A 26,097-nucleotide genomic window follows, 5' to 3' on the forward strand; every position below is an offset into this window, starting at 1 on the left:
GCCACAGCTACTGTCCAATTAGCTTCATGGTCACRCAGCAGCCGGACAGCTGCCTTTGTTTTTGATCCGCTGATGGAACAAGTACRCTGTCGGCCTTGAAGTTGGTTATCTACTAACAAGGCATCCTGCCTGCTAATAGGCACTGTACAGCCATCCTTGGAGCGGGCCCCAACACACATACATGTTATTAATAGCAGAGGACTGAGCAAATCAGTCACTGGAGTAGTTCTAGATGGATTTAGTGTTGTTTTCAGGGCATAAATCTTAGAGGCGACAAATGAAGTATACTCTATTCCACCTGAAATGTCAATGGAATCATTTTGTTCCTGACAAGATTTGCAAGGCCTCTGGGGATTTATCAGAATTTATACGCGCTAGTACCTGTCCTGAAGTCTAAGCTGTCCCTGACCTATCTCTCCTGGCTTCAGCAGGAGAAATGTGGCTCTGAATGTTGCTGCACTGACATTGTGATCCAAGTGTTTATCATACCACTGTTTTTCCATGTCTATGTAAAGTTTCAGCTGAAAAAGGGCTCAAAAGAAACCTTTACTCATAGGGGACCTGTGAGCTCCCTGATGAAACTGATAGAAATAAATCACACCTTTACCATCTGACAGCACCTTCCAGCCCTCCAAAGAGGAGTGCAGCAGAATCTGCAGAAGGATCACTGACTCTTTTTCATGGAGAAGGAGCTAAAAATGGCTGTTGGATTCCCAAAGCTTCACATTGAATCCATGGGAAATTGGGGGCCGAATATAGAGATTTTTATGTTTGCAATTTAAAAGTACATAATGATTAAATTGATGGGGAGTCCCTGGTCTACTCTCCTGCTCAAAGCAGCAACTTTAAAGGTAGAGAAGTTTGCTCAGGGCTTTGTCCAGTCACATATTGATTATCTCCAAGGTTTTGCAACCTCTCTGCACCTCATTCCATCAACTCGATTGTGAACATTTTCATTGCCGCTAAATGAAATTTCTCTTACTGCAGTTCCTAGGTATTGCCTCTTGCCCTTCTGTGTGGATATCCAAGGAAGTCTGAGCCCATCTTCTCTGCACCCTACCAATAGGTAGAAACAGACACCAAGGAGATCTTCCCTCCCATTTTATTCTGTAGACTGAACAGACCCAGCTCTCAGCCTCCCCCTGTCCATCCCATTCTCCATCCCTGACTATCTCGGCAGCCCTTGTTGGGCTCGCTCCAGTACCTCAGTGTCTCTCTTTCCCTGGGAGCTCAAGGGTGCACGCAGAATCCAGATGCAGCCTCACTGCTGCTAATACAGCTAAGTAGCCATAAGGCTGGGCAGCTGTTGTGCTGTAAGTCTGTGCTTAAGGCAGAGAGGCCCTGGAGGTGAGATGAGGCCACGATTCCCATGTGGAGTGGGTCGGGCCAGCTGGTAGCAGCGTTCTCCCTTCCCTATGTGGCATGGTAAAAGATCACTAATTGGTGTAGCTGCTAATTTCACAGAAAAGTCTCCAGAGGAAGGAAAAGAGGCGAGTACATATGCATTACCTGCTTGGCCGGCACCCAAGCTGGTGAGAGTATTGATCTTTAGACATATGTGTTCCCTGAAAATGAAGCAGCCTGTTTATCTACCCTGCCCAGCTGAGCACTGAATCTGGTCACATCCTCTGCAGCCGGAGCTCCTGCTCAGTGCAAAGGGCTCTGTGTGAAACAGCGTTTTCCCTGGTGTTCCCACTCTCTTCCAGTTCCATCCCACTTTCTAGGGCTGCATTTGCTTCCCACCGGCTCCTCGCTGCGTGGGTTTCACATGGGCTCCATAGCCTGACTCCTGGCAGTGGGTACGATCCCTTTCCAGGCAAGGACAACCACAGTCCCCCCACACATGGTGCAGGTGTAAAGACCTACCCATGCAATAAGGCATTGGGTTGGAGGCGTTGTTGTTTCCTCTCAGAGCAGATGTGAGCCACTGGAGAAATGCAACAGGATTTCTGGGGGCTGATGATTTGCTGGATTCTAACAGGGTTGACAGGAAGGGTAGGTGCCTTGTGCGAGCTATCTACTGGGAAAATGATCTTGGACTGCAGCCCAGGCTACTTCAGGTCTTGCTGATCTAATCACAGCTTTGGTTATTGCTGAGTTAGGGCAGGCGCTTCGTCCTTGGGAGAATCCCAAGACATCCACCATGGTTATCCCCTGAACAAGATGGGAAATGGCTAAGGCAGAGAGAGACTCTGAGCTGAGAATAGCTCAATTGTGCTTCCTTCACCCTGGATTAAGAATAGCATTGGAAAAGAGACACGCCTTGGTAGGTGAGAACATGTCCTCACGTCCCTGGAGAGTTTGCTATGTGGCTGTAGCTGCCACTCTTCTCTGCTAGTACCTGGTAAAGTTACCCCTACGTTCTACTGCAGATTCATACCCTGAGAATGCAGTGGTCACAAAGCCAAATCAAAACAGGGTGCTGCCAACCTCCTGTTACTCTGATCTGTGGTAGCCACAGCTGAACCAAATGCATTAAATGTATTAATCAAAATGGGCCATTCTCAGGATTTGGATCATAAAGGCTTATACCTACCTGTTCCAGCCTCATTCCTCAATGGCCAGAAAGAAAACTCAATATAAACTTATTTTTAGCGTAGACTAAAACACAGGGAGAAAAATCACCTCATTTATAATTTTTGTTTAACCATCACGTGACTATGGATATTACACAGAATCACATGGTAGCTAAGAACCAGTGATGCTCCTAATTGATCAAAGTAACAAGGGAAAAATAAAGGTAGTACCTGTAGGAAGTAGGAACTCATGGGGTCCTCTTTGTTATCCTCATTGTAGTACAGTCCTCCCACAATGAAGATCTGGTTTTCTTTGGTCACCAGACTGATGTGGTTCTTTGGGATCTGAGCAGACATGGAGGCAAAATAACACTCGTTGGCGGTGGGATCATAGGCCACTGCTCCACTGTCGCTCACCATGAAAATGAGGTCCTGGAGGAACATCCCAAAGCGCATTGTATCATTTAAGATCCCTGGAAGGGCATCCTCCTCTGTCTCTTCTTCCTCATCTACTGCTCCATTGACAACATTGTCTTTTGCTTGCTTTTCGCTGCTTTTCTTTACTTTCTTCTTTTTCACCACAGTGAATTTGCCTTGCTGGGCATCCTTCACCATCTGCAGTTTCTTGAGCAGCTCTGGGCTGGACTTCACCGTGGCGTGCTTCTCCACGTGCTCCTTGATGTAGTCTTCAGGCATGAGGCGGAAGCGGATGCTTTCAAAGACAACAGGTAGGGCTTTCTGCCGGCTCTCACGGTCTTTGGTCCCTGCCCACTTCATCACCACTTCGAAGACTGTCTCCTCCTTCTCAATGTTGAGGGAATCACTGGAGATGATGGCAATGAGCTCATCTGGGGAGAGCTGGTAGAGCTCCTCATCCCGGGAGAGCAGTGCAAAGCGGTCGCAGATGAAATCCCGAGCTGCTACAGCGAGCCGGGCACAGTCCAGCATCAAGCCCAGTCTGAAGATAGCCAAGCAGTTGCTGAGGCAGAGCCGCTTCTGCAGAAAGGACACGCAGACGGTAAAGATGGAGGGGATCTGGAACATGTTGGCCACGGAGAAGATGTCCTGCACGTTCTGCTCTGTGATCTCCAGCTCAGAGGTGTAGATATAATGGAGGATCTTGCCCATGACATCCGGATCAACATCTTCCAAACTGACCTCCCTCTTCTTGCTCTCCTCCATGTCCGAGAGGAACATGGCCCGGAAGTACGGGCTGCAAGCTGCCAGCACCAGCCGATGGCAGGGAAACTCCTTCCCCTTGACTTTTAAGACACAGTCCAGAAACTTACTGTGGTCCAACATGTCTTTGAGTCCATCCTGGAGAAGGGTTTGCTGGTAGAGACGCAGTTCCTCCGCTTGATCAAAAGGCAGAGCCATGGCGTTGAGTAATTGCTTCTATCTTTCCCTCCCAATTGTTCTTCTAATTGTTCTTTTTTTCCTATATCTATTTACCCTTTTTTTTTCCTGTATCTATTTATCTATATTTATTAATATCAATATATGAGCCTCTCATAAATAAAACTTACTCAAAGCTGAGCACACAGGTCTCCCTTGCTTTCAGATTGCGAGCGCCCTGCAAATGTGAAGTGCTTGCTACTATCGCAGCTGTCTGTGTACTTCACTTTCCAGCGCTGGGCTTTATATATAGCCACAGCGTTACAAAGCTTACGGAATCCATACTGGAGCGTGTGTAAGCCGATCTCCCTTTAATATGACACATTGGACAAGTGGGAAGGGAGGGGGCTGGGGGAACAGCTGTACTTCTATCCTGGATGCTTCAGGAACGGTCTGTCAGCGTATGAGTCACCGCGGAGGGAACACGAGCTTCCCTGCCGTCCCATGAGGGGAGACGTGTTCGACCAAACAGCTCAGCCATTGCTTTTGGGAAACAACTTCCCTTCCAGATGAATCAAAGATCCCAATCTACCTTCTGGATCACACATGGCAGGGCTAGGTAGGGCCTTCTCTCTAAACAACTAAACCTAATACTCCAAAATAGCTGAATCATTTACTGTGCTGAAAATAGATCACAAAGTCAAAGCTGGAGAGATGTTATAAGGGTACATCTTATGCGGGCTTATGGCATCCCTGAGTCTAGTAGTCTCACTCCCAGGGCTGGTTTTCAGCATAGGTTTGTCCTTTATTCTCCTCTGAAATCACTTTTCAGGGAGAAGGGATGTGGAAAGGAGAAATGGAAAGAGAGTTTTTACACATGTGAGATGAGACCTATGGTGGAAGATCCTGAAAAAGACCCAATAAAGGTAGGGAACAGGAGTCTGGAAGCAGGAGGGCTGTGTTTTATCTGCAGTATGTACATGGTCCCTTGTAGTGTAGCCTCTGGACACCTCCTCCTTAATATACCCATCTTCTCTGCATCTTGGTGACACATGGAAAGTCTCTGGTGAATCTGAAGCAAAGGGAACCCAAAGATTGGATTCAACTCACAGATTAGGCCATTAGGCCAAGCACAAGTATCTCCTGAGGAGTAGGAGGTCTCCTGCTAAAGTCAACTGAGATATAGACCTGATCAATGTAGGTGTTCATAGCCACATTAGGACCCACGTGGCTTTCAGCTGATGCTCCAGAAGGGCAGAGGTCTCTGACAGATTCTACATCCTGTCCAGAGGCCTATGGATGCCAAGAAAGACCCACAGAGCCTCAAAGTGCGGTTTCAGGTCCACCAGTTCCTTCTAAGTCTTACAAATGCATCACCCCCAGAGGTAGTAAGTTCTTCTTAAGGGGAAAAAAAAAAAAAAAAAAAAAAAAAAAAAAAAAAAAAAAAAAAAAAAAAAAAAAAAAAAAAAAAAAAAAAAAAAACACCACACCCCAAGAACAACCAAAAGCAACCAGCTCATCCTCTGTTAGTCTTTAGATATACCACACAGGAGATTTCCAGCTGGAGATGGGGTTTCCATCAGTATTGCCCACAGAGCTACAGTCTGGTTTTTGCAATGGATGCAAAGTATGAGGCAGAGAATAGGAAACAGCTCTTTCCATGGAGCTCTTGAGGAAGGAAGGTAGTTTTGACAGACACAGGTGAGCAGAGTAACTGTGATTATTTATACCTATTGTAAAACTTCTACATGAGTCTGCTTTATTTTATCTCCATTATTATGGGCCCTCTGGGCTGGCTGATACTCAGAGATGGCACAGATTTAATTAACGATTTAATTAAGTCTATCGAAGGATATTAGCCACTCTTCTTGGTGTATTTAAAGCCACATAACCCCATGCCCTTGCATGGATGTCTTTATAAGAAGTACTTTGTACCATGATGGTTATTCATGTAAATGGGAAGGGGGAGAGCGCTATGCTGGTGGGAAGCATTTTTATGTTGGTGAGGTTGCAGCAGCACCTAGGAGTGAACCAATATAGCAGAGACATAGTCACAAACTGTTTTCAGAGCTCAGCTCATAAGCGGTTCTCAAGTGTTGGATGGAATCAGAGGACAAGTGTTGCTCTTTGAGCTGGGTCATGCTTCAAACACGTCCCTCTTCTCCCAAATACCTGGGGATGGATGTCCTCTGTCCTCCCTTCTCCCTTCCCTGTGCACTAGTTTTTTCACTTTTACAAGATTAGTCTGGTGTGGCCTTATTTTTGGGTGGGAATTTTCTCCCCTGCCTTTAATATTCCTTCAGTCCTGGCTTCCTCTCCTTTTCCCTGCGCTGATCAGTGCGTGCTGACATCCAATATTTACTTTTACAATCCCCACATCACAAGATGCTGCTGTCACAAAGCAGCTGATCCCTCTCCAGAGGGGATCCCAACCCATTGGTGAGTCTGTAGCTTCTCTAAATTCATGTCCTACCCAGGGACACCCCAACCCCAAACCCGCTCTTGGGTCTCCATTGAATTCAGGGACTTGGCACAGCTGCTGGGCTGGCTCCAAAGCTTGGGAAGAAATCCAGCTTTTCCAGAGAGTTCTCTCCACACATTTCCCATTATAAGGTGACATGACTAAACGCAGTGGGGCCTATTTAAGGTCACAGCTTCTGCAGTAAATACAAAGTCACTGATGAGTGACTTTGGAGGGAACCAAATGATGAGTGGATGGAAGGAACCACTGATCCACCTGCACCTATAAGAGCCATCACTTCAGAGACAAATGGGTTTATAGAAATTGCTACTATTTGCAGGAAAACAGCCTGAGAGTTGTTGGCTGTAAAAGACTTTCTTTTCTTCCCTCCAGATTTCACTTTGGTAAAAACTTCTCCTGAGCAACAGAACTCATTGGAGCTCTCCATGCTTCTTGGAGGTGGAAATCCCCACAGAACAGACAGCGTTGAGATGAGGTCCACCATCATCTGTGACACCAGCAACTGGATTTTATTTCCTTCACCACTGTGCCTTGTTTCGGCAGGAAAATCCAACTCAGACTCCCCATCCCAGCAGGTAGCAGCCCTATTTCCGAGTGCTCTCTGAGCAAAGCTCACTCACCCAGCACTATATGGGAAGCCATTGGCAGAGCCAATTAATTAAGCTTCCAGGTTTAATTTTCTTTGTGATGCGAAACCATTCTACAGCCTGGCTGAAAAAAAAATCGCAATTAGCCGTCAGTGATCTGAAATGCATCAGAGAAATGAAAGTTATCACCCACCTAGTCTTAGTTGTCTCAGGAGGAGGCAGCAATTTAGAGCAGAAAGGAAATGGACTTCTTCCCTAAGAACAGAAGGAGATGGACTTCTGTAGGAACTGATTTCCCCACACCTGAATTAGATCCTTGTTTTATATGAGAAGATTCAGGTGATGTCTGTGTCTCTCCATTCAATCAAGTGAGCACTTAAATAATGAATTCAGACTAGACAACCTTAACTATTCCCAGTGTCTCCTCATCACAGCAGAACTGGGGCACTGTCTTTGCTGCAGCTGGTGGTAACATTCACGCATGTATTCCCCAGCCTCTCGTTTCCTGCCAACACTGCTTTTTGCTATCAGCTCCATACAGCTGCAGTCATTCCAAGTTCTGCTGTCACGAGGGATGGAGCCAGCACACACAGCCCAGACTGACCACCCCAAGAAACCTCTGTAAAACAAAGACCCTCCTGGCTCCTGAGCATAGCTATATTCAGCTCAGTTAAGGATGGACCTTCCCCAAGCAGGATTTTGCTACAGTCTGGTTGGACAGAGGGCCAAGTTGATGGACCCCAAACCCTCTGAGCATCTCCGTGCCCTGGAGTGACTCACACAGGCACCCACTGCTAGTAGAGAGACCCAAGGGTGCTCTTAGAGCTGTTGTGCACCTCTTGTCAACCCTCCGAGGGCTGGGAGGAAGAAGCCAGCATTGCTTAACTGCAGCTGAGCCACAAACTTTAGATCATTTCAACCACCAAGTAGTCACAGTATGGACTTTTTTTGTCTTCTAACATATTAGGTTACCCATTTCCAGACTGGATCTTGGTGTTGCAAGCTTTTCTCAGTTGTATGTTTACTCTTACTTCATTCCTGCTTTTTATTTGCTCACACAGGGTGGTGGTTGCTATTTGCAATCAATATTTATGCAGAGGCAACTCAATAGAATTTCTCAGGGCTTGGGCTGAGCTCTGCTGCACTGGGGAGCATAGCACACACCTGATTGCTGAGGGAGACATTTTTCTTTCTGATGATAACAGTGGAATCTGAAGAAATCAATTCTAGGCCTCCAGCAACTGCTATCTCCTGTGGAGCTTTTGATCAGTGTAGACTTTTCCCATCCATCTTCTAACTGATGTGCCTAATGTGGCAGCATGAATGTAAGTTTGTCTCCAAGCAAGTACTGGCCAAGATTAGAAGAGTTTAACATCTATGAGAAGATGAGATGGCACATGAGGATGACAAGATTGATCAGTGAGCATACTTACAATTCAGATACCTCTGTGCAAATGCTAGTGGGTCAATTAACTCAGCATCCTAGGGGTACACCCCTGACAGTGTGGACTGTTCTTTAATAGACAACAGAGATCCTCATGGAGATAAACTCTTCTGAGATTGCTTCTACCTAACTAGTCCCAAATCTAATAGAACTACAGCTAATGATTTCTAATGGCTGGAAACAAAGACTAAGATCATGGCAGTGAGTAAGGATGTATGGAAAGCATCACTAAAGGCGGGTAATGTAGCAGGATCTTCCTCCCTAGACGTTTTTCTACCGGAACAAAAACTCGATGAAGAAAGAAGTTGAGTGCAAGAATTACTGACATGTTGGGCTGGATGGGAAGTTGTCCAGTGCAGGGCAGTTAATTTGAGTTTGTAGCTGTAATAAAAATTTGCTTTGCTTAGTGATTTTTATTATCAAAACCAGGCAATAACCAGATCAGATGAGATATATTACAGGAGAGAGATGAGCATTTGATAACTCCTGGTTCACAGAGGCATACACTAAGGCCGAGTGTCTCTTGCTCGGGGCTGAGCAGTGAGAGATACTGCTGTGATAGCACAACTTTGGTCATTGACCTCCCAGCAACAATAACTGGACATGGTGGCAAAGAGTTAACTTTATGCAAAATAGGGGAAAGCCTGAGCTCTCCTTTGCACTGGTTCTATAACAAATTATTCGCTCAGATGGTGTCTAAGATTAGCTCCTTATGGCATCTCCAAGAGATGCAGCTGCTGAGTAAATTTAGATTCTTAGTGAATGGGTTATTTTCTCTCCGAGAGTGTCCAAGTCAGGGGGGCACTGCAGAGTCACTGGGTTTTGTCATGTGAGTCATTCCCTTTGACATCAGCAGATGGGTGACTCTGTTTCTCCTTGCAGGAAGCCAGAGACCCAAGTTGTGCCACCTAGAGACACAGAGCTCTTGGTCTCAGTCTATTGCAGCTCAGCATTGTCTTTGGCTCTGCAAGGACTCGCATATTCAAGAGAAGAGATAAATTTTATTCTGGGAGTAAACACATCATGTTTTAGCCTTCTTGATGGCACAGAGTAAATTTGAGATGATGGAGAGGCCAAGAAACTAGCAAGGAATTTGGTAGTATCCAGCAGCAGAGCCTATGCTGAAAAGGGATGTGCCCAAGCACAGCTAAGGCGTTTTGGGGACCTAACTAGAGATGCCACCGAGGCACAACACTTACCCTAACTTGCAGCATTTTGAAAGGCTGGCAAATAAAAAACCATCATGTCTTCTGCCTCAAAAGCTACAGCTGACAGCAGGCTTGTGAGACTGCAATAGCATGAAAGTGGAGTCACAATAGAGGTGAATACAAATCAAGCTGCAACAAAATGACACTTGGATGTGTCTCTATTAAAATCAGTGATGTCCCATCTTTCATAAAAAAAAAAAAAAAGGAGGTGGGAATGTGCAGATCTGTGAATAGATCCTCCTGTCTCATCTCAGATGGCAATGAGCTGCCCATTTTACCATCTGCATTACAGCAGTTAAATAGAGACTATCAGTAAGCCCTATAGATGTCCAACATTTATTTACTACATAAATAACACATATAAGAGACTTCATAAAGTGCTTAGGCAGAGCTGAACGCTGACTAAGAACAATTCCTATTTTATCCACAGAGAAACCGGAACACACCAATACCAAGTGTCCACTCAGGTTGCAAAGTGGTCCAGATCTTGCCCTCACCAAACAATGACATGACTCAGAAATAAGGCCGCTTATGTTATTCCAAAATTGCATGAAATCCAGGGATATTTCAGTTATCTTTTCTCATGAGACCTTGTGTCTCACACAGATACGTTTGTTCAGTGCATATGGATATTCAATCCATATGCAGTGTTTCAAAGTCTACTTCTCTAGGATGCCAACAAAGGATTTCCCTCCTCCAGCCAATCTCAAATCACTGCTCTTCTTTTAGAGCCTTTCTCTTTTGGTTGCAGATGTGCATGTATTCATTGAGGCACGTAGCCATGGGCTCAGCTTATGTTCATCAAAGTCAGTGGAGCAAAGGGTTAGGTCACTGGAGGTAAGCAAGAGCTGGGTGCAAAGTCCTCTGCTTCTCAACCACAGATAAGAATGCAAGCTTAAAATTTCTCCCATGGCATGAAGATAACAGTGAGATTTGGTTGACTCTGAGGGTGTAAATCACAGTAAGATGCTCATGGTGGTCACATTGGTCTCACATCCCTCGGTGGAGTGCACTTTGGGTCTGAATCAGGGCCCGGGGACTGAGTGGTTATGTGCAAGACCCATGTTGCGTTTCTTCAGTCTGTATGTTCCGTAGGCAACTGGTACATGATGTTCTCTGGCTGTGAAGCAGATACAGCTCAGATTTTCATTAACTAGGCATGAGAAGGGCATTAAATCATTTTTTCCAAGACAAGTAGAACTGAAAGGACTGCTTCTGCAGAGAGTTTGAGATTATAGCAGCTATCACTCTGCATAGCTGACAGTGGGGGGAGTTAATTACTCTTCAATGCGTAATTCCTAGCCCTCTTTTCCTTTGCTGTAAGGCACATTTTGTTTATTTTTTAGCCTCGTGGTAGGTATATCTCATACCAAGGCATTTTGCAGTCCTTACTACACAAGAGAGATGTTGAATAGTTGACAGTGGATACCGACTATTTCTCACAATGAAAAAAACATGTGAGGCTTGAGCTGGAAATGACCTGGAGGGCATCTGCTCAGAGCAGGCTCAACACTAGCTAATCCTTTTCTCATAGCTATATGCTCAGCCCACACTAAAGCCTCCAGGAGTAGGACCTGCATAGTCTCTGGGAGACATAGTCTTGTGGGAGAGCTGAATGCTCTGGTGGACCACATGCTATGGAAACCGAGGGCTGAAATCTCTAGGTCTGTGCTGTGTCAGAAGGTCAGACAAGTGATGAGGCTGGCCTTAAAGAAATGGATCAGGAGCCTACCTCAGCAGTCTGCCACGCATGGATAGCCTGCATAATGCCCAGGGATGTCCTACAGAAAATCTTTACTGCAGCAAGAGGGTGTGCTTTCCAGGTGACTTACACATGGATGAGCTACAGCATTTTGATTGCCAGGTGTGCTTGGAGAGCCCCTGTTAGCTGCTGGTCTGACAGAGGTGGTCGGAGGGGAGCTGAGGTTTTGAGGCAGGCCCACTGATGTTTCCTCTACTCTTGCTTTGCTTTGTCACACTTCTCTTCCTCGATGGCCAGGAAGCGCTCATGCTCTTTGATCAGCTGCACTCCACAGTATGTGATGAACCAGATGGACAAGGTGCTGACAGGGAAACCTGGAAGATCGAGGGACACATGGTCATCTCAATGTGATGGCTTGCCTAATGGGGACAGCTCTTCTCCAGTACCTCCTCCCCTCGGGCAGCCTTGGTAGGTTCCACAAGGTCACAGTAGCCAATAATTTTCCACTCTGGATCTAGCCCTACAGCTTCTCTGACAGACCTCCTCCTTCTCTGACCTCCTCCAGGGGCAGATTTTAGATGATGTGGTACCTGTGTCCACCAAAGCATCAAGGACTTAAGTCAAATCTGGAAAATGATAGAGTGGCTTTGAGCACTCCCTTCCCCTCAGATAAATCTCTTTCTTGTCCCTAATTTGGGGCTGGGTGGTTAACTTTTTGCCTGGTCAACCTGCCAAAACCCCTTGTTGCCTCAGTGTTGTTACTGTCTGGATCTCAGGGTCCAGGTGTGGCCTAGTGTCTCATCTGAGGCATGTCCTACACCTAACTCGAACATAGTGTGTCTACTTCCCTGCATAGTGTGTAGAGAAACACACTTATTTGTCACCTAGATAAGCAATCCAAGGGCAGAGAAGTCTCCTACTGCTTAGGAAGAGTGTGATGACATGTGTAACCATAGGTCTGGTATCCATGGCAGAGGACAGAGACAGGCTTTGTACCTGCTAAAACAGGACCTCTGGAATGAATAAGGCAACCTGGAAAAGCCAGCTAGCTCAACTGGCAGGAACTTCTGACATACTGAACCCAAAGCGTCACATTATCCATTTTCTATGCCAACTTCTGGCCCAGAGATGGGCTGTGAAGGCATGGATTCCTAGCTATTTATACCCTACGTTCTCTGAACAGGCTTCAAAATAGCGACGTCATCTACTGATATGAAACACAGAGATAAGATTGTTTAATAGGAGCCTAGCATGAACTGCTGTGTTTAATGATGGAGACAATCAAGAATATATGGTTAGGAAGTAGATGGATTAGGAGGGAAAATTTGTAGATATCACCTCCAGGTTGACACGGGAATAACTGAGTAAATCCCTTTCTCCAGCAAGGGGACAATTTCCCATCCAGGGAGAACTGGACTCAGTTTGCCTTGGCAGGTTACCTGCAACTTTTCCATTGACCCCAAAATTCCTAATCGTAGTGTCCTGCTGTCCTATGAGCTCTACAAACAGATCTCAAGGATAACTTGTGCCCCAACAGAGAAGGATAAACCAACCACTTTCCGTATGTTTTATAGGTTTTTATAGGCGAGAAAGATGCCACCTATGAGAATTAAGATGGTTTGGGAATGATCACAATCAAGTCAAAGGCCAGACCGCTCTGAACTCAAGAGAATTTGCATGTTCCTATCCCTATCTTCCTTCCCATGTGTTCCTCATTAAGCTGAGGTCTCTCCCTGGGGACATCAGTAACATCTTACCTGTCAGAAGGAGTCTCTTGGTAACCAGCAATGCAAATTCCAGGCTGTTGAGGGCCAGGATGTTGTAGAGGACGATGGCCCAGAAGTTTGCTGCTCCAAAGACTGCCCTAATCCGCCGAGACATGGCTGCTGACATTTTGGCCTGTTTAGGGAAAAGGAGTGGAGAATCATGGAAAACGTGTCTGCTTCTTATAGGGGTGAAATTGTTTTAGTTTTTCCTTCCCGGAACCTGTGTAATCACAGACAGTTATCCCTGGACGCTTTTCTGGTGAGCCTTGGGTCCAGAGGCACATCTCAAGGCTCAAGATACCTCCTTGCTGGGTTGTTTGGAGGCATCAGCACCCAGGCTCTGATAGGGCTGTCTAAACGTGGCTGACATCCTTCCCAGCCTTCATGGGAAGGGGTAGGGAAAGGAGATGTGCTGATTCACTAGTTCATGCCAGCCGAACTCCAGCTGGGATCCCAGATGGGCAGGCATAAATAAGAGCAGCCTGTGGTATCTGTGGCATCAAGAAGCATAAGGTTGATGTAAAACTGCTGCTTGGCTCCCAGTCTGAGGGCAAGTCAGATGAATTTGGGACTCAGAGCTGGCATTTTGAGGTTCCACACGTAAGGTCAAGCTGTTAGACATGGTTTCATGTTAATAATAGAGGTTAGTAACTCCTTTCTTGATCTGTTGCCTTGGGTAAGACGTCCCTCAAGGCAGATGAACACTGTTGCTTGATAGGATTATTATTAGCCTCATGTGTAAATCACTCCAAGCTTCTGGTAGAAATTGTTTCTTAGGGATTAATAAATAAATAATGAAAACTAGTGACAGCAGCGGAGTGAAATTGTCACCAGCACATAATCCTCAGGAGCAGCTGCTGCAAGTGGAGGAGGGAAGTGGTTTATGGCAATCTTCAAAGAGCACAGTGAATCCCCAGGCCACTTAGTGCTGAGAATTGTGGTGCCACAGGGAAGAAGATTTCACCGGCTGTGAGTGCTATAATCTGATTAGAAGTTCAACAGGGAGAACAAATGGGAGGATTTTCCTATGAAATTTTTATTCAGAAGTTGTCTCTACTGGATCGGCTTAGGGCCTCCAGACTTTCTACATTAGGCAAAAAAACAAACAATAGAATTATCTGCAGGGTGGGAGTTCCTGAGGTTTTCTTCCAAACTGTCTCCAAAGCATCTCGGTCCCAAACAGAGATTGGATATCAAGCTTCAAAGAGTTTGGAAAAGAATTAATTGTAGTAACTGAACATTTGTTTTTATCTCGAATCAGACTGAAAATACTCAGAATGTTAAAGTGTTTTGCAGAACAATAAAAATAATTTCCATATGGAAATGCATAAACATTTTGCTGTGAACACACCTTAGACTTTGAGTCCATCTGTGCTACTTTGATGCCTCACTGGGGCTACAAGTCCTGGCTCTCTTGGGCATCTGTTTTCCCTTTGAAAGCTCCACATTCAGCCTACGTTTCCTTTGAAATATCACAGAGCCTGGAGGGAGCCTGATCTAGGAGGGTGACACCATCCATAAAGTGATGGGATGCACAGCACCAGGAATGCCCTTCCCTTGCACAAGAGACAGGCTGGTCACAAGGATGCTAAAGGTTGTGGGATGCAGAGAGCTGCAGATCTCCAGGCAAGCGACCAGGACATGGCAGCTGTGCAGCATCAGGGATGTTGCCTCATGAATCTCAGCTGAAAATAAATCCCATTTGTATAAAGAAGTTCAAGCTCACAAGAAAAATGGATGTTTTCCAGGACTGGATTTTGATCTTAGACTCTCTGCTCTTCCCATCCCTTTGAAGCCGAGCTCCTCACCTCCATTTTGGCAAAGGGTTCCCGCTGGAAGAACTTCTGCACCCATAGCTCAAAGTTGAGGCCAAAGCAGTTGAAGACAGACCAGATGTAAACAATCTCACAGGGCCCCAGCCACAGGGTAGTGATGGCAAAGGTGGAGATAGTGGCCATGAGCTCCTTCACAACGTTGTCGTGGTTCTCACCGATGTGATCGTACACATACCTAACACAAAAGAAAGCAGCTGGTACACCCTGTAGTGGAGGAAAACCTTCAGGAGCCCCTTTTCCTGCAGAGATCCTCACAGATAGGTGGCTTTAGAGTGCCTTGGTAAGAGGGGAAGGAAGTTTGTGGTGACGATTTCTAGCTCTAATAAACCAGCTTTGACTACAGTCCAACTATTCATTGCTTATATTCCTTGCAAACCAATAGCCCCTCTAAGGACAAAATACTATCTCCCTTGTTGATGAAACCATAGACTTGCAGGTTATCTTAGACCTTCTTATCCTGGAATTTGGGCACTTGAACTCAATTCCCTTTTCTTCCTGAGGGAATATAATCCTGATTCTTCCTCCTTCTGGGGAACACTAAACCTCTCAGACTCACAGAGTATTCTGAGGCAGGGTTCTATCATTCCTCCCCATGAAGGCTATTGAATTTTAGGTTGATTAATATTCTTGGAGATAAGCAGACTGAGCCTGGCTCTGTATTCAAGTGGAATATAGCCAGCAGAGAGAACACCTAGGTTTAGAATGAACAATTTTTAATGTTTCATTGCTGTGTGATGAAAAAGAAGACTCCAAAACAACCCAGGAGACAATTGATTATAGACTTACTTGCATAGCCAGTCATTAATCCCTCTGTCAAAGTGCCTAAAATACAGACAATATAAATGTGTTAGAATACAAGGGCTAATGACTGTCTTTTACTCAACAGCCACCCAGAGCAGGCATGCAGTCACCCAGGGAGGTACAGCTAAAACCTAATTTTCAGCAATTTTGATCAGACTAGTCCTTCCTTCTATTTGTTTTACAGACTGCTGTTGGTTACAGTCTCCCTTGTTATCCCCTGCTCCTTACTCAAGGATATTTTCCCTGAGCTGTGGCCAAGCCAAGGCGATACATTCAGAATAGACTATTTCTAGACATTTTCTAACACGTATGCCAGCTGCTCTGAAGCGCAGCCAAGACCTGCTCCCCTCCACACACATTTATTTTGCATTGAACGTGCTGCCTCTGTTCACCACTCTATGAGGACTACTCACGTTTCTGCAAAGACGTAGAGCATGGTGATGCATTTGGGGGGCTGTGGTGGGTCCAAGTGGTCCAGTCGGGCAATGGTGTTGATGACTCCGAACATGACAGCAGCTTTTACCCAGTCGTACACCAGATTGGAGTAGGCAAGGCCAGCTGGAGCAAAAACAGGAGTCAAACAGGTGAGGAGGAGCACAGGACGCATCACTTTCAGGACTTTGGGGGAATCTTGTGAACCATAGGGTTGTGTACTCTATAGCAACAAACATGGCAGCAGGGGAAGGATTTAATACTGCCTGGAATCAACAGAACTTTAAGAACTAAGTAGCCTTTTAAGAAGCTTGAATCAAAGAGTAATACCTTCTTTAGGCTTTGGAGGGAACTGTTGGATGGTATTAGTAATCTGAGAGAGTCGTACAGACCACATTTCCTCCCTCAAGCTCTTTCTTCTGTAAATCTTGTTAGATAGTGACAAACCGATCAAAATTTTCAACTCTGGTTTCTCAGGTTTTGTTTTTCACCTCCATCCAAACATACCCTGAAGTGGCCATAGATGTAACAGGGATCTTGCAACAGTGCAGGGGCCAGAAGAGAAGTCCTCTCTTGGAGAGGTGTTTGACAATGGAAAAGTGATCCCTGTACACCAAAGATTTCAAATTCCTCTACAGAGGCTGAGAAAAGGGAGGGATCCAGCTCTCAAATGAACCATGTGCTTGAGCTTCCACCACGCACGATGAAGATGTGACTGATAGAGTCAGTAGAACCTGCAGAGCCACTCGGTTTCTGATGTGGCTCACATATTCAGTCAGTCCATCCAGATCCAGACAGTCTAAGTCAACATCTACTGCTATTCTAGATGCGTTGGGATTTCTTGCCCAGCTTCCAGCTACCGCTATGGAGATACATGGGTTTCTTCCAGCTCTGCCTCTCCTTCTGCCAGCCCTGAATGGAGGTCAGACACCCTACTGCATCTCAAACGCTGCCAACAGTCATGTGTTTAAGCAGCTGAAATCCACTGCCCATCTGCCAGCTGAATCCTAGCACAGCCACTGATTTTCATCTGGAAAATTTGGAATCCAGAGGTCCCTAGACCAACCCCTATGCAGAGCAGGGCTAAATTCGAACCAAGATGAGGTTTCTCAGGACCCTATCTATACGAGTTTCAAATATTGCCATCTTTTTGGACACCATAAACTCTCAGATCCCTGTTGCAATGTTTAACCATTCTTTTTATGAAAAAAACAATCCTTATATACAATCAAACTTTCTCTTGTTACAGCTTGTATCCTTTTTTTTTCCTGTTCTTTCACTGTCAGCCTGCAAGAAGAAAATAATCTGTCACCATCATATTCTCTATAATCTTCCTTAGGCAGCTGAAGACATTAGGCAGACCTTCTGAGACTCCCCTAAAGCCAAACTAGGCCTACACTCAGCCCAGGCACTCAGCAAGTGACCTAAACACCCTTATTCTCCAAAACTACCCAACTCTGTGCATCACCAAATGGAAGAGGGTCTCTACTCAAGCCTGCCAGCACAGGCAATGACAAGGTGCATCAACGAGAGGGCAGAAGATGTGAATCGATCGCTGCAGGGCCACTCACCTAAGGACCAGTCCGAGAGGCGGTTAACAAACTTGAGGTCCGAAGGGAGGGTGAGGATGTAAAAGAAGTGGAAGAAGATGTCCACAGCAATGATGGCCCCCACATTGAGGACCGCATGGACCCGGATGTTCCTCATCTCATCATCTTTGCGCCGTAGCTCTCGGGTGCTGACCTGTCAGGACAACAAACCAAGAAAGGGCTAAACTGAAGGAGCAACCAGGGAGAAAGCATCTGGACAGAGTCAGACCCATCAGGGAGCCAAGACTTAGGACTGACTGAAGAGGCTTTTCTCTCTGCTGTGCCCAGTGCAAGCATGGGCCAGGCTCTGTCTCCAGGAGCTGATACGTCTCTGGATGTTGTAATATAAAAATCAGAGTAAGCTTTCAGGATTACACTGGACAGATTGATGGCCTCATTTCCCCACATTGCCGTAAAAATTGCTGCTGTATCCAAAATCCTCTTATGTTTATTACTCTCTTTATTCCTCGCGAGACGTGGGAGTTCTCAGAGAGTAATCTGCAAGCTGCTGCAATAGCCCAGTTGTCAAAACCAGATGATTCCGGGAATTAAAGCCTTTGCCAGATTTGCTTGATTCTGTTACATACAGACTGCACCTAAGACCCTCCTGCTTCAAGAAAATGGAACTTGAGCTGAGGCAAGCTCTCTATCCCCACAGGCAATGCCATGAGCACTGCCAGGGATCGCTCCAGCAAGGTGAAGAGTGACCAAAGATCTGCTAAAGGAGGGTGAACTCTGCACAGAGACACAAGAGTAGACACAGGGCCTTAGTTTCCCACCAGTGATGGTTTCCCTATTGTATCACAGGGCATGACTCCCTTGCTCCCATTAACTCCTGCCCTTATGTGCATGGTCAGCAGCATCCTGCCACCATTTCATTGAGATGGGGGCTGCCCCCTCACACCACACACACTTCCATCTGTTCAGAGGTTAATTTGTTCCCCAAATCCCAGTAAGGAAGATCCAGGTCCAGCTTGACCCCACTCTGGAGCCAGGCACCAGGATTCATATGGCCAGCAACCAACTTTGGGGCACTACATGTGTTCAGCTCATGGCATTTGGTATTGATGGGTGTTAGGATTGGTCCTTGGTAATTCAAGGACCTCCTCACCAAGGCCAGTGCCCCTCACCGGCACCTCTTCAGCCCAACCGGGACCAGCCAGCCTTGCTAGAGACAACATCTTGTTGTGTATAAGGGCATCACCAGTAGGAGCCAGAGAGACAGAGCTTCTAACTGGGCCATCCTCAGCCCATCCTGGAAAAGGAACTCATTCTTTCTGCCCCTATAATTTCTGTTGGGCACATTGCAAAAGCCTCTGCCACCAGCTGCAGCTCCAGCAGTGCAGGGGGGATCTAGCCAGGAGGTGGCAGTGGTGGCCAGGCCAAGACGGAGTCCCTGGCCGGAGGGGACAAAAGGTTTAGAGACTTGATCCCTCTGCCTTTAAAGGAGAGGCCGTAAAAAGGAGAATTGCTCATTGGGTGGTGAGGAATAACTGTTTATCACTCCTCGAAAAGGAACAGACAAGAAAAATAAAACAGAGATTAAGCCTTTTAAAGGACAGTGGAAGTTCAAGTCTTGCAAACACCGGGAGTTTAATGCCACGATTTATATAGACATTAGAAGAAGCCACAACTGCCTGTATAGGAGGCTATGACTGTTTCACAGAAGAGTGATGGAAATTGGGGAAAGAAACCAGTTAGGGGTGAGAAGGGCACTTCTGGGCACTCCTCTCTGGAGGATCTTGGACAGCAAGGCTGCCAGAACATTTGCCGGAACTTCAGCTCAGCAGATAAACACCATCTGGAAAGACTGAACCTCAGGATGAGACAGAGGATACCCTCAGCATCTCTGGTGGCTGCGAAGGAGCGGAATTGGGGAAAGAGTCTGTCTGAAGTTGGTCTCTGATCTTTGCCTGCTGAAAAACAGCTTCGGATGAACTCTGTGCACCGTGAAGGGACACAAGAGCTGGCTTGGATCCCAAGAACCTGCTCCTTGGGGTCCAACGTCATAAAAGGATCTAGGAAATAAAAGGAATCTTGATCCTCTGCACAACCAAGGATGTTATCTTATTCTTTTAATGGGCAGCATAAGGTAGTTGTGTCTTCCATCAATTGGACTCAGACCAGCTCTTATCCTGCAATAACAGCAGTTTTGTGGCTGGCAGTTGAAATGTGCAGCTGCCCACCTACAAGAACAGCATCTACGTGGACCCTGTCATTCGAGTGACACCACCACAGGACAACCTTCTGCCTCATCCCATCCTTGAGGGGTTACCAGCTCCTCTCCAGGCCTTTTAGGTGGCTATCCCTTCCACAACAAGTTTGAAGTCTTTAGTCTTCCTGCCTCCACACCAGGGATGCCCTGGCTGCTCTCACCTGCCCTGGGTGCTAGCTGGTTTCTGAATTCAGGAAGACATTTCTAAAATGTTCTTGCATCCAACTGGAGTCCTTAAATTCTATATAATCAGTCCTTAAAAGAAAACAAAACGAAAATGGGAGTTAGATTGCCTTCCCAGCACCATCGCCAACCAGGCAAGAGAGACTTCTTAAGAATCAATAATGTTTTCCTTGGCTGATGGAGATCTATTAATTATGTAAAAGCATATTTGGATGTAAAGAGTTGAAAGAATTGCCATTTATCCTGACCCTGACACGGCACCAAGGGGAATGGATCCTTCACGGATTGGCCGGGGAGGTGCCCAGGGCACTTACCTGAGCATAGAACTGGTCAAACGTCATGATGGGCCCAAAGAAAAAGAAGGGAAGGTAGAAGTTGTATTTGAGGAGATCGAAGATGGAGAAGATGCCCTCCTTCCTCTCACAGCTCTCGAGCGCGAAGCTCATGCAGCGCATGATGGTGAAGCCACTGCCCCCGTAGAAGAGGACGTCTTGAAGATGAAAAGTTTCCGTTACAAATCCACTCTAGGCGAGAAATGAAGAGTTACCACCACACACCTCACATCACCTCTGCACGTCCTCGCTTTTCTGAGGGTGTTCGTGCTCCTGGGGGAATGGTTTAAAGCCTCCAATTAACACTCTGACACAAATTGCTGCATGACTAATTAGCTTTAGTAGTTAGAGTGATAAAAATGGGGCTTGATGCTTTTGCACCCCAGAGGAATCAGGAGATTCTCTCGTCTTCACTAAGCTGGGCTTGCACCAGCTACATCAGGATCAGTGGGGTTTTGGCCTCAGACCCAGGTCTGAGCTGCATTCCCTGGATCCCAGCTACAGGAATTTCACTCCAGCCCAGGAAAGGGATATGGAGTCCTCCCTGGGGTCCCAGGAAAGGCAGCACAAGGATGGTATGCTGGGGAAGGTGGTGGACAAGGGCAGGTATCACTGCTTTTCCTTGGGTGGGAAAGGGGACCAAAAGCCCTTTTAAGGTCCTCCCTGATCTTCTGCCTTCCAGCAGGGTAGAAGTATTTATCTAGGCAGGGACCTAAGAGATAGATATGGATATCACAGAACCCACTGTAGCACTGTGTTACAGGTGGGGAAACCGAGCCATGGGGCAGCATCACATCCTGCCTGAGCTGTGGTCCAAGCAGCAAAAAGGACTCATGTGTCCTGAGCTCTGGCCTAACATGAAGTCACTAAAGCAAGGCGCAGCTCTGCAAGATTATTTTCAAGTGTACTCTTGAACCCAAGCTCACTCTTGGTAAATCCAAGGAGAGGGATCTGGCTAGCTTTGAAATACGGCAAAAGGGTGACCTGAGACAGCACCTACCTGCCAGGAGCTGAAGGGCTCCAGCTTGAAGGACGCAAGGGAGCAGAGCCCAGCCACGTAGCAGAGCCATTTGTGCTTCACCAGCGAGACGGAGTAGAGGACGATGCAGTGGGAGAGGATGATCATGAGGTAGGAGAGCCCCATGCTGCCCAGCACGGACAGCAGCCCGTACAGCATGTACACCACGGCCCGGTGCTGCGAGGGAGAGAGGTCCCCTCCGTGACCAGCTCTGTGAAAGCCCCAACCCCATCTCACGTTACAGCTAGCAAAGACATTTAATACAGCGACTGGCATCCCTGAGAAGCTGCCCAGGAAACGGGATCGGAAGAACCGCTGTGGTTCTAAAAATCATGAACTAAAATGTCTTGCAGTTCAGCTCCATCTTGGGTTGCTGCATGGAGCTGTCCCAGCAGCGAGCCCATAGCGGATCCGAGTCCCAGCACTGCCATTTGGTCCCACTCCTGCACATTCACAAACCACTTATGCTGCTCTTCCTCAATGGACCATGTATTTAGTTTCCATCCTGGCCTTGATTTGGAAAGGCTTGGCGATTTTCCACCTCTTGGCCTTCAAGTGGCGGATCAAATCCAAACACTCCTGCAACCCCAGTGCCCATGTTGGGTGCAAGAAGCCAAGTCTATGAATGATACCCACACTGAGCACAAGAACCAAATATTCATCAACTGTGGATGAATCCTGACCATCCTGCAGACAAATGATTGCGGAGATTCCTCCCACCTCCTTCAAGGAGCCTCTTCTGTATCATCTCATGCTCCTACATCCAGCCCCCTGGGTCCCTTGCTCACCTGCGGCATGATCATGGAGCAAATCTTGGCGAACAGGATGTGTCCTGAAAGGGCGAAGATGATGAAGTTCCTGAACGAGGTGAACCACATCACCCACTCGAAGTCGGCCATGTCCTGCACAATTAGAGCAGGTACCTTATTGCCCCGAGCCTTCACCCCATTCCGGCCTTGGCTCTCGGATGCCCAGCTTGTTGAGGGCATTTAGGTTGTGAGACTCCTCAACATCACAGTGGTTTCCAAGCCCATTCTTCCCATCTGCCACCCTAGGGCTACCAAGCACTTTAGCTCGGTCATAAAACCCAGGGAGTGATTTGCAGAGACTGCTTGTCCCCCTAGGCGCACGCAGAGAAATGCTTCTGCTGTGCCGTAGGGATAACATTTCCCTGACTTCTTTAAAGGCCACACTGAAAAGAGGGGAGGCGGGGTGGAAATGAAAGGTCATGTGGACTTTGCAAACGTGTGTCGGCAGCAGAAAAGCCATTGCTGCTTTTCCAGCAGTCACCACTGCCCATGTCACCCCAGGAAATGTCCATCTCCTTCCTCCACTTACCATCTTCCTGCCGAAGTAATGCCAGCCCGGCTTTATGCCATCCCGAAAGGCCTTCCTGTTCATACTGTCTGCAAGAAAGAGTAATAAAAAGAATAATTCCCAAGGAGAACCAGGAAGATCATCATCCGCAACCAATTCCACACCAATTTCCAGCCAAGCCTTTGGTCTCCGCGTGCTCCCAGGGATTCCTAGCAGATCCTCAGCAGAGGCTGCTGGATGGAGGAGGTATTTAACCCTTCGAGGGTGGGATACAAAGGCTTCCTAAGATATTTCCCACCAAGATTAAAGCCGGGATGGCTCCACTGGCATCTACAGGTGTCCTTCCAAAGGCCAGCTTGGCTCATGCATGCGATTCCCCATCCCTTCCCAATTCCTGCATCCCCAGGCCCAAGCGACATCACCTCTGGAGGCTTCGAAGATGCCGCTGCCGCTGTAGACCACGGCACAGGTGAGGGCGAGTGCGTAGAAGCCCAGCTCGTAGCTGGGCAGCCTCGCTTTAACCCCCATCACAGCAGCTCACTGCCCCAGCGGGGAGCAAATCACCACCTATAAACCAAGAGAAAGGGGGAAAAAAATGAAGTGAGAGAGCGATGTTTATGCAGCCTTAGTGCATCGCTTAAAACGAAGCAGTTTCACCTGGAGCTGAGCCCTGCAGTGACATCTCAGGTGCAGGGAACGACCAGCTGAAAACCGAAGGACCAGGAGCCTGTGGCTGAGCCCCTGTGGAGCTGCTGCTGGGGGGGGGTTGTGGCCATTCTGTCCTGTCCCCCCATGTTTGGGCCGCAGCAGGGTCCTCCTTTACGTACCGCGTGCCGGAGCGCGGGGACGCGATGCTCGGAGCCGCCTCGCCGGCCTCTGCTGCATCGCGGCCGCTCCGGCCTCCCGCCGCGGCGGCTCCCGGGATCCCGGTGCCCTCGGCTCATTGCTGCAGCCGGGGCCGAGGAAGCGCCGCGCGCGGACGTGGCGGGAGCGCAGCCGGAGGGCAGCGCAGCAGGGACCGACCTCGGCGCGCGGCCTCTCCGAGCACCCCGGGAGCCCTGGTCGCAGGGGACACTCGGGCACACGCCGGTGCACCCGCGGGGGGACGGCGCCGAGCCGCGCGGATGCTCGCGGTGCCGGATTTGGTGGCTCATGCGGCAAGGGGGATGCTGGCCGTGCCCATCAGCCCGGACTCGGCCTCTCCTTGCGAACCGCAGCCCCACACTCCCGCGGGGGCAGCCTGCGCCCGCCTTGCGGCGCCTGTTGCGGGGTGCACACGGGTCCCCTTTCCAGGCGCCGCGGGACTTTTCCCTGCGGAGGCACCGCGGGGCGAGGAGATGGTTAACAGCGCGCGGCCGCCCGGGGGGACCGGCGCCGGGGGGGCCGCAGTGGCTGCCGCAGAGCCGCGGTGCCAACTTGAGCTCCAAAACTGCTCGTCGGCTGCGGGAGGGAGCAGGTACACGGGAAGGGGGGCCCGGCCGCCCTCCATCCCCGACAACACCCGCCACGACTGACCTTGAGCAACGAGCGAGCGCGGCGGCCCCCCGGGAGCCGAGCGGGAGGGAGACCCTGTCCCGCGATCCAGCGGCCAGCACTGCTGAGTGGGGTGTCCAGAGGGGGGAAAGGGGTCCAAAGGCAGGGAGGGCGGTGGGGTGTCCCCGGGGTGTCCCTACTGCATCCGTGTGTCGGATCCGGCGGGTGTCGGGGCTGCTCCTGGGGCCCGCGGCGCCCGGCCCCCCACCTCGCCCCGGGGTGAGTCCAGCAGGGAGTGGAGCGGAGCGGAGCGCGCGGAGGGTATTTTTATTTTGGAGCAGCGCTGCGGAGGGGGCCGGTTCTGGAGCTGTCTGTCACCGCAGCCGCCCGAGAGGACCCGGGGCAGCGGCCAGATCTGCTGCGGGGACTGGGAGACGCGGCCTGGGGGCGGCCGGGCTGCCTTGAGGGATGGGAAAGAGTTCCCCAAAAAACAGATCCTCTGGGTCTGGCTTCTCCTGGGTGCTGGGGGGCAGAGCACGATGGGGTCGCTCTTGTAATGACCAGAGTGGGGAGGTTTCCCACGGGCCTGGGACCGCGGCCTGGGGTTCGGGGATGCCGAGGGTACCCAGGGAAAGCGGCTCCTTGCCTGCTCTCCCGTTGTGTTTTCACAGCTTCGGGAGCCCTCTGTGAAGCTCCCATGGAAGGAGCAGCCCTGTGGCCCCTGTGGAGCAGGGAAAGAGGCAGCTCTGTTTATTGATGGGGAAACTGAGGCACGGAGCAGCAAGGCAGGAGTCCTCCCTGGTGCAAGTGCCACCAAATGGGAATTCAGCCCGAGCAGGGCGCTCAGGGCTCCTTTTTCCAATGAGGATAGAGCTCCTCAAGCACCCTCTGGGCTCCCTGTGTGGTCAGGGGAGAGAGAGAGGGCAGAAGCCCCCAACTTGTAGAAACCCCTTTGTGGGTCACCTGCTTAGGGGGAACCAAGCAATAGCCTGAGAACCCACGTGGATCCTGCGGGAACTGCCCAGCTGAAGGTCCTGTGGATCCATCCGCTTCCCCATGGGTAGCAGGAGGGTCAGGCAAAGTCCCTGTGCCAGGAGCCCCGTCCCAGCGCCGCCGCTCTGCCAGTGTCACCATCCCCGGCCGGAGGAGCCCGGCTCATCACACCTTGGCACAATCTGCTGTGCGCTTAGAGGAAAAGTAATTAAGACATCAGCACTGATAAGCCCAGAAAGGCAATTTGTTGTGTTCCGAGGGCCTGCGGAGAGCGCGGTTCATCGAGGGCGGCTCCGTTTATGGCCACACATCAAGGAACCTCGGCAGGAGGGAGAACGGTCCTTGTATCCCAGCAAGGGGGCACAGGGAGACCTGAGCACTGGGGGGCCGCTGAGCACCCACCGCCACGTCAAGTGGGAGCTTTCCGATGAAAATTGTAACCTCCTGAGCTTTGGGGGAGCTAGCTACCCATGGATGCTATCCACGGGAGAGTTATCCATTGCCTCCATGGTGGGGCAACGCAAGGAGAGGGCACCAAGACCTGGAAACGTTGCCACCACCATCTGCTCCCGTGTCCCACTGGAGTCCATCTCCTGTAGGGCTCCGCTTCCCCATCCACCGCATCCCCCAGAACAGATCCCCCCCGGAGGATGCTCCTGTCCGAGCACCATCCATCCTGGAGCTCCTCGGGTGCCCTGGGGACGCAGTGGCAGATCCTGGACACAAAGGGCTCCATTGTGCGGCCCCGGCGCCGACGCGGATCTCGCTGCGAGGCCCGGAATAGGTCGTTTGTGGCCGTTTTATCACATTAAGGTTATTATTGCGGGCCGAGCTATTTGTGAGCTTTGAGGATGAAAGGTCTGCTAGAG

General features: G+C 48.9%; 2 protein-coding genes across 2 annotated transcripts in view; both read right to left on the bottom strand.

Annotated features, from left to right (window-relative positions):
- LOC112953165 (kelch-like protein 40) overlaps positions 1-4,231 on the bottom strand; it is a 4,577-nt gene extending 346 nt beyond the window's left edge. Inside the window, exons 1-2 of the mRNA XM_026046170.1 lie at positions 2,748-4,231; positions 382-521 (exon numbers count right to left, since the gene is read on the bottom strand). Of these exons, the coding sequence (XP_025901955.1) occupies positions 382-521; positions 2,748-3,893 (1,286 nt within the window). The 5' untranslated portion in view covers positions 3,894-4,231. The remainder of the gene's footprint in view (positions 1-381; positions 522-2,747) is intronic.
- A 5,695-nt stretch (positions 4,232-9,926) lies between these two features.
- Positions 9,927-23,315, bottom strand: HHATL (hedgehog acyltransferase like). The gene is made up of 11 exons (XM_026046182.1): positions 23,185-23,315; positions 22,784-22,851; positions 22,234-22,347; positions 21,428-21,622; positions 20,410-20,619; positions 17,680-17,851; positions 16,090-16,234; positions 15,662-15,697; positions 14,849-15,050; positions 13,032-13,173; positions 9,927-11,648 (listed from the first exon to the last, which is right to left on the bottom strand). Exons 1-11 carry the CDS (start codon positions 23,288-23,290, stop codon positions 11,527-11,529), a joined length of 1,512 nt encoding a protein of 503 aa, XP_025901967.1. The 5' UTR covers positions 23,291-23,315; the 3' UTR covers positions 9,927-11,526.
- Positions 23,316-26,097: the final 2,782 nt, after the last annotated feature.

Source organism: Nothoprocta perdicaria, unplaced genomic scaffold, assembly GCF_003342845.1.
Source record: "Nothoprocta perdicaria isolate Ctin4 unplaced genomic scaffold, notPer1 scaffold_424, whole genome shotgun sequence".
Classification (NCBI taxonomy): Eukaryota; Metazoa; Chordata; class Aves; order Tinamiformes; family Tinamidae; genus Nothoprocta; species Nothoprocta perdicaria.